The 8968-nt window shown below is 39.4% G+C and overlaps 1 protein-coding gene across 13 annotated transcripts in view; it reads left to right on the top strand.

Moving 5' to 3' along the window:
- The first annotated feature begins 1679 nt into the window (after positions 1-1679).
- The window catches only part of LOC139468381 (myosin heavy chain, striated muscle-like), a 40665-nt gene continuing 33376 nt past the window's right edge, over positions 1680-8968 (top strand). For 6 of the 13 annotated variants that reach the window (XM_071250312.1, XM_071250310.1, XM_071250311.1 and 3 more), the window contains exons 1-5: positions 1680-2020; positions 2345-2488; positions 4494-4650; positions 5569-5596; positions 6581-6701. In XM_071250312.1, the coding sequence (XP_071106413.1) occupies positions 1826-2020; positions 2345-2488; positions 4494-4650; positions 5569-5596; positions 6581-6701 (645 nt within the window). In that variant the 5' untranslated portion in view covers positions 1680-1825. Of the gene's footprint in view, positions 2021-2344; positions 2489-4493; positions 4651-5568; positions 5597-6580; positions 6702-7455; positions 7571-8804; positions 8898-8968 lie in introns of all 13 variants that reach the window. The other 7 variants (XM_071250314.1, XM_071250321.1, XM_071250313.1 and 4 more) reach the window with 2 other exon arrangements.

Raw genomic sequence — 8968 nt, 5'->3', positions numbered from 1 at the left:
TCCCAGGGGGTCTGCAGTGCAGAGGTCGAGTGCTCACTCACACACACGCACACGCATCACCCCCGCTCTCTCGTCCTTATCGTTGGCGCAGCTTCTCCGCCTTGCCGAAGTGGGCAGTCATAGCAGCGCTAACACATGCCACGGATTCCCGGACTTTCCTTATACAGAAGCACCTACGTATTAAGTTACATATTTTCTGATTGGTCGAGGAAAAGAAACTAACCAATCAGAAATGCGTTTGCATAATGACACGTCTGAGAATCATAATGAGTGGTATAAATTGGATGGTCCCGTGTATCGCCACAGAACAGCTTTTGAACGTAAGTACACGGATTGTGATGTGTGTCTCTCTCTGTCCTATCAAACATTCATTCTTTTTTTGTTTTTGCTCTCACTATTATTACATCATCACCTTCATATCCACATTTAACAGCTTTGTTTTAAATTGTAAAAAGTTTTAAGAACTTTAATTTACATCACAAACTTTTACTTTCTCGAATGACCCTTGACCTTCAAGTGCACTTAGAACTCCCAAAGCCTATCACCACCTACTGTAGTGTCACAAACACGCGATTCCTTTCAACGTCCTCTGTATCATAACACCCCTTGCACGAACGGCTTGATCCTAACATAACGTAAGTGGATTTTCATTTGTGTGTGTGGACCCACTGTTCGAGATTTGGTGTGTGTTTCAAAACCCGGATGTGTTAAAATCCATATTGGGATCTCGGGATGCGCTATGGACCCTCTAGCATCAGCGGATGGATATACTCCTTATCCCATGGAGCGTCCGGATATCTCTGGAACCTAGTGTGTGACCATTCCTAGGATTTTACTTCACAAGGGATCAGTGACAACACGTCATGCATGGATGCTGACAGCCACTGTCAACATTTGTTAATAGTTAATAGGCTTGAGGATGCATATAACAAGTGTTCTTATAAATGAGCATGCTTTATTTTAATCCAATATATTATTAATATATACTTATCAAGTTTTATTAGTTTCAAGTACATGTTTTTTTCTGCTTTGCATTTGGATAATGTATAGAAACAGAGTAAATGTGAGGGATTAAGATAGATAGGATTCACAGATCTTATGCGCCTCTATCAATATTTAGGTGTTGCAATTATTGCAAAACGCCATACGAATATAAAAAGAGCATGTTAAACCTTACACTCTTGAAATATCATTCCTCTAACACTAGCTTGTATTGTAGATAACAATGTCCTTATTCGAAAGAGAATTTTATGAGTCATTAATAGATTTCCATATCGCATGTTGAAGGATGGGTTTTGGCTTGGGTAGTTGAAACGCCCTACACTATAAGATGCTGTATACCTGCTGCTATTACTCACACCTGCATGCCATTTGAATGTGGTTTTAATCCAAAACATTGACCTGTTTACATGTCTATCACCGTTTATTTACGTGTTGTTTACACAAAGAATAGCATCGTCATGTATTATGTATAGTTTTAGAAATATTGTTTTGCTGTACTATTTCACAAATCTGACAGATATGGTCACTAATAATACAACCATTAAACGTTAAACCATTACATAGAATGACATGCTTGGTGTATAATTCACCAGTCGCTGCACGTCAATGACGTGCGGGATTAAGAAGCAGTTATCGCCCTTCGAACCACATAACTTAACCTTGACCTTGTCCTTCAGCTGCCGGATCTTGAGCTGTTCTGCTCGTCTCCAGTAGGCTTACCGTGGTGAGGAGTTCTCATTTGTCAACGGCAGACACAAAACTTCGCACTTTCAGTGCTACCTTTCGGCAGAAGTAGGAGCTTGTCGCCACCACATCCTCCAAGATGTCGTTCGATCCCCAAGATCCCGATATGTTGTACCTTGCGGTAGATCGCAAGAAGTTGATGAGAGAACAGACCCAGACCTTTGATGGTAAAAAGGCCTGCTGGATTCCTGACGAAAAGGAAGGGTTTTTGGCCTGTGAGATTGAAAGCACCAAAGGAGATGAAATCACCGTCAGGCAGAATAATAATAACGCGGTAAATATAAACTGATTGCATTTATGATACAATTAATGCTAGACAGTGGCTTATAACCTTACCGGATATTAACTACATCCCCTGTGTAAATACAGGACATATGACCGTCCATTTATTTACGAAACCAAGTGTAACATCATCTGAATTAGTTCTTGAAAAGTTCTTCTTATTTTATGCGATTTGTATAAAAGTATTGACACATCTTCAAGGACCTTCGTATGTCTGACATTACGGAAACATATGCTTCAGAGATACTGATATTTATTTGCTTTTAAGAAAACAAATGTGCATAGTTTGATGATTATGTGTTTTGTCCCTCAAAAGCAAAGAACCGTCAAGAAGGATGACATCCAGCAGATGAATCCCCCCAAGTTCGAGAAGATTGACGATATGGCTAACTTGACCTACCTTAACGAGGCTGCCGTTTTGTACAACTTGAGAGCTAGATACACCGCTTCTCTGATCTACGTAAGTTATAACTCTTGTCACCTAAACTCATGTCACTTGCGCAGACAGAACATTGCTTATGCTATGTAAATTCATAGCTAGTAAGGATAGGTTATATGGATGAACCACTTCTTTACAACAATTAGGAGTATCACTTGCTTGATAATACTGTTAGAACCTACACCGAAACATCGCTCCTAATTGTCCTAAAGAAGTTGTTCATCCATATATCTTATCCTCACTGTGTACTCCAACTTCTAAATGCCTCTCAAAGAAGTTAAATTCATATGCTTTTGAAAATATTACCTCCCCACGAAAAGGAACGTTTATGCTGTCATAAAAGAAAGCCATAAACAGTTTGTGAATGAAGATAATATTCAAACCATAACTTTGAGGTGGTATTAAATTGAAAGACATTCTAACAGACTTAGGCACTAATTCTAGTTCTGGTCCAAACCAAAATACTTCTTGGTTAAAGGAAGTTATAAACTCGCAAGGATTTCTATTGTCTTATCACTGTGATGCTATTCCTCATCGCTTTATGTCCAAGCATAATACTATCTGTCCTTTGTCACATTCATCGGAACATGCGCCTTTTTACGCACAGCGATCCTTATGCTACGACTTAATTCATACTCTAAAATAGATTTATGGTAGTCTTAGCCCTAAGGTCGTTCAGTGGAACCCTAGAACTCGCATTTCAAGGTACTTTAAATCAACCTTAGATCTATAAGGGCACTAGGGTTTTAGTGTTTTAGTGTTGTCGGCTGTAGGTAGTGGCCTTTAATCATACTAATCAGTTGGATCCAACTATTGACTGAACGTGGTGTTAGTACTGACACGAAAATAGTTCTTGAGAAATCTAGTGGATTAATTGGAAACGTTAATGAAACGTTTCTTAATTATTTTTGAACAAATTTCACCATGGCTCCTGCTTAAAATAACTATGCATACACATTTTAAAATTTCAAAGAATGCTACATTCGTGCTTTTCTGGTATGAATACATGTACGGTTGTAAGTTTTCGATTTACGGACCGGCTCGAAAGGCTGGGCTGAAAGACGATATTCTGGGATGCTGCAGATTAGCGGAGTGTGTGGTGCTATTTTTGGCGCCATCTTCCTACGACCTTCAAAGTCCTTGAAACCTTGGCAGCTTCACTTGCCCGGAATGTCCGAACGCATTTAGATATGTAGAATATGACTCGCCATTTTGCTGTAGCCAGTGTATCAGCGGAACAAGATAGATTATACTTTGATGTTTCACTTTTTCAACACCTATATTTACATTGCAGCCCCAAGTATTAAGTGTTAGTGTTGAGGTCTCTCGGTTGAAAGTAGTTCGTTGTATTTGTTTGACACAGGTTTCAATAAACACACATTATTCCTTGTACTTATGTGTATGAATTCAAATGTTACCTAAATAGTAAATAATCATTGGGATAAATATGACAGTGTGCTCGGAAAGAGATAATGATAGCACTTGCTGCCTAACTATAAATGAAAGTAAGTGAAATATCGAAAATTACGCAATGTGTATGTTGCTTTTTATATGAAAGGATAAAAATAAAATAAGCCTAATGATCTTGCTGCCTAACTGTAAATGAAAACAAGTGAACGGCTTTATATATCTACTATCGAAAATTACGCAATGTGTATGTTGCTTTTTTTATGAACGGATGAAAATAAAATAAGCCTAATGATCTTGTAATATGTACTTGTAATGTGTCCTTGTAAGGTGTACTTATTATGCGGTGGGGTGTTCGTACTTGAAAAGTAAAAAAGTTCAAATAAAAATATAACCGCTAAATGAATGCAAAACTCTAAACGTACTGATGACACCAGGTGCCCGCGAAACATTAGGCATGTAATTCCCTTTCGCATCTGTGACTACGTCAGTGGGTACCTACACAATGCCATCAAATCCACGCATGTTCCATAAGACATTTGTAAGTGCAACATATGTTCCTGCTTAATGTCATTCCCCCAGTGTTCTGTCTCTCTTATACGATGTTTATTTACTGCAGACCTACTCTGGCCTGTTCTGTGTCGCCATCAACCCCTACCGCCGACTTCCCATCTACACAACAAGCGTCATTGAGAAGTTTAGGGGCAAGCGTAGGGTGGAGATGCCTCCCCACTTGTTCTCCGTAGCTGACAACGCCTACCAGTACATGTTGCAAGGTATGGCACCATTATCTGTTTCCTCGTCATTGCAATAGGAATCTTAGAGGTATATATAATGGGATTTCTAAGGGTATGTAATCAGAATATTGCCCGTAGGTAAGGTGTAGGCAACGGGAATTTTAAGGGTTTGTATATAATTGCAATGTTGGGTGTAGGCAATTATTATCTTAGATGTAGGCAATTGTCTTAGATGTAGGCCATGGGAATATTAAGGGTATGCAATTATTACCCTAGATGTGGGCAGTGTGAATCTAAAGGATTGGAAATGTGAATTTAAAGTTGAAGTCAACGGGAATATTGGGTTTAGGTAATTATTATCTTAGGTGCAGGCAATAGGAATCTCCGAGGTATGCAATGGAATTCTTGGGTGTAGGCTAATATTATCCTAGATGTAGGCAATGTGAATCCTGTGGATATGAAATGTGAATCGAAAGGTTGATCAAAGGGAATGATGAATGTTGGCAATGGGAATGTTGGAAGTAGGCAATGTGAATCTTGAGGATATGAAATGTGAATCTAAAGGTTAATCAAAGGGAATTGTGGATGTAGGCAATGGGAATGTTGGATGTAGGCAATGTGAATCTTGAGGATATGAAATTTGAATCTAAAGGTTAATCAATGGGAATGGTGGATGTAGGCAATGGGAATTTTGGATGTAGGAAATAGGAATCTAAAGGGTGTGCAATTGGGACCTCGCTGGGGCAAAGTCACCGAGGTACATTCGAGAAGGGAGCACCCTCTCGGCACGTACTGGGTAGAACCTCGGGGTACTTACGGGATTAAAACCCCAGGGTGCATGCCATTATATCCTCAAGATTCACATTGCCTACATCCAAAATTCCCATTTCCAGCATTCCCTTTGATTAACCTTGAGACAGACAAGTTCACCTACTTAATCTATGCGTTTGTTTACAGATCGCGAGAACCAGTCCATGCTGATCACGTGAGTACCCTCGAACACGACTTCACCTTATTCCTACCCTTCTTTTATTGTGACCCAATGTGTGAACTTTAACCAACAATGTATCCTTCCTAATCATTTTCCGCACATATCAGTTCAGTTTTAATGCATGATAAACTCTAAGAACACAAGGTACAGCAATAGTTTAACAAGCACGTTCCTACCTTACGAGAGTATCTAGTGATCTGGTCAAAGATTCACCTCCTCACGTGTGAACTTTAACACGTGTGTTTTTGAACTACTTTAAACCTCTTGTTAGATAGAAACCTTCTCCTGTGCACTGAATACATCCTCCTTCCGTAGTATTAGTATAACACCCAGCTCAAGGAAAGACATCGTAGGATCCTGTTGTGCTTCATCCTCGATTATCTAGTGTATTATATCTCCATTCTATTATGATAAATGCCATGGAACCATTCGCCACCATGTCTTGATTTTGAGTCCGGCTCGTATGACAGGACGGCTTAACATCCACGACTGAAACAAGCGTCGAAATCATCAGTTCTTGACTCGACTTTTGCCTGCCGTCTAAAATACAGCCGGAATGCCTTGTAGCATCAGAACTTCCCTCACCGTCTTACCACTCGGGAAAAAGTCCGTTCCAGAAAAGAAAACGTTCATTTATTACCGTCTTCAGATTCAACAAAATATATCCATGGCTCGCTCAGACAAGGTCGCTATTTTGAATGTATATCTATTGAGAACTCGTTCTGAAGATGCATTTTGTTTGGTTGTTGATTTCAAGGTCATGGACGAGGGAAATTATATGCTATGTTAGTGATAAGAGAGGTAAGATGGTGACGTCACCTCGGAAACCAAGTAATGGTGGCGAATGGGGCTAAGGTATTCATCGTTATAGAATAGAGATTTAATATTTTGATATTTCAATAATCGAAGATGAAGTAACGACATCGTAGTTTCCTGTTGTGCTGTGTTTTATTTACATTTGATAATTTTTTTGGCTAGAGGCGAATCAGGAGCCGGAAAAACCGAAAGTACGAAGAAAGTGATAATGTATTTTGCTCGAGTGGCAGCTAATGTGTACCGCGAAGGTGGTAAAGTCACCAAGCAACAAGATGACCTCTATGTAAGTCTTTACGGTAAATTGCTACAAATGTTTATATGTTTTGTGTAATCCTGCATAACGGTACCGTTGACCTCAAGGAAGCAGAGCACCGAGAACTCTTTATCCAGTGAGAAGTGATACTTGGTTTAAGGATTCCTTTAAACAAATCGTTGCCGGGAATCGAAATAAAAGAAAATGATAAGAACCATAATTTTGTTTAATTGATATGAAATTGTTTGTCCAGTCAAAGACAGAAACAAATCAACCAGATAAAGATTTTTATTCAGTCAGATGAAGTCAGTGATTACTTCCCTTCCCATTTTGACCTATGTTGATCTTATATTACCAAACATAAGTAAAAGATAATGTACTCAAAATAAGTTGTCAAATAATGTGTCAAATGGATACCTGAACCAAGAATCCTTTTCTGACATAAAGTATAAATTGGAATACCTGTGGTCTAACATCGGTACCATTATATGGGATTATACTCATTAGCAACATGCTATCTGCATCTCCCAAACTCCATGAAAGGGGCATCTAGCACTGCAACGTTTTGGCCGCAAATGGTTGGAGGTTATTCCTGTTTTGGGCACATAAATTTACTATGGAGGAAGATGGAGGAAGATGGAGGGATGCCGTTGGCATGTTGTTAGTGTATGCCATGCTGATTGTCACAAGTCAACAAGGCACATTTTGACTCTCTTAGGATCGAGAGTGGGATACGAAATTAATGATATATATATACAGAAGATTGTGCTCCTGTTCTACACAGTGGCGAATCTGGAGCTGGTAAGACTGAGAACACCAAGAAGGTTATCCAATATTTGGCTATGGTTGCCGGAGGGTCAAAGGATAAAGACAAGGAAAAAGACGAATCAGACAAGAAGGTAGCAAAGGAAATCCCGTGTGCGCATGCTCCCGATGACGTCATAGATCTCCACCTCTTACTCTAACTATCTTCCAGCTACATCTAATATGTTTGGTTTCTTCAAGATTATACTTTATACAGAAAGCTGTAAAACGTAACACTGACGGTTATATAAGTGAATGCTTGCTCTATCAAATTGTACCAGCATCTACCGTTGTTAATGAGTAATAAGTGATCTACAAGTCTATCAAGTAAAGATTGCATGGAGTGTGACTTTCACACGCGACTTTTAGTTACCAGACTACAACACACAACCTCTCCCTGTAGAACCTCACTCGAGTGGACTGCCGTAACTATGTTTCTATTAGCACCAGTAACCGTGACAATGTCATCAGTTAAATATTCACCACATAAACGCTGAACAAAGGTAATTCCTTTCCTTTGACAAGGAATTTTATACGTACATATCACTGAACAATATCTCCTGTGATTGCAAAGTAGAGTTGTGAAATTATACATCATTTGGCTATCTTTTTTCACAACTTTGTTCAGCATTTTAATTCTCTTATTTTCAGCAAGCTCAGTCAATGTATTTTGATACTGGAAATCAGTGGTGATGGTGATAGAATATAATATCAAAATGCATTGACTGGTCTACAAAGTATCGATAATTGATGTTTTATCAAGTATTAGTTATGATCATTCGCAACTCCACTTTAAGCTTTGATTTCAATACCGTTCTTGTATACTTCATGCAAATGTTTATTATATATGACATTCATGGTCTTATAAAATGTTTTTGTTCTATGCAATTTGTGAACACATGACATATATTACACAGTTCATACTTCTTCTTTTACCCTGCCCTTTCAATGATCCCCCAAACTTAACCCGTCCAATTAATAAAACACCCGAAACGTTCTTACCTACCTCTATGGCCCATTACCAAAATACAACCCCAAACACAACCAACCCCAATACCCGTCCAAATCTCTACCCCTACATAAAAAAACCCGACCCTACCCCCACCTCCAAAAACAAAACCCCAACCCTACTCCCCCCCCCCCCCCCCCCCCTCCCAAAAAAAACCCCCTAAAAAAACAATACCCGACTTAACTTCTACCCCCCTATACCAACAAAACAAAATACCCAAACAAAACCAACTACCCACCCTGTACCTTAACCCCATGATTCCAACATAACCTGGTCTAACGTATGACCTGCCCGTTCCAAAACAATCTCCCCAAAAACAGGGAACCCTCGAGGATCAGATCGTGCAGGCTAATCCTGTTCTTGAAGCCTACGGTAACGCCAAGACAACCCGTAACAACAACTCCTCCAGATTCGTAAGTAAAAAGTGAGACCAGCCAACTCATGGTCCACTCAGGTAACCCCCAACTGAACCCCCCTGGAGTCA

The sequence above is a fragment of the Haliotis cracherodii genome, unplaced genomic scaffold, assembly GCF_022045235.1.
Source record: "Haliotis cracherodii isolate W230 unplaced genomic scaffold, xgHalCrac1.p SCAF_2, whole genome shotgun sequence".
In the NCBI taxonomy this organism is placed as follows: Eukaryota; Metazoa; Mollusca; class Gastropoda; order Lepetellida; family Haliotidae; genus Haliotis; species Haliotis cracherodii.
Note: the sequence above shows the minus strand (reverse complement) of the source record. Positions and strands in the feature narration are given on the sequence as shown.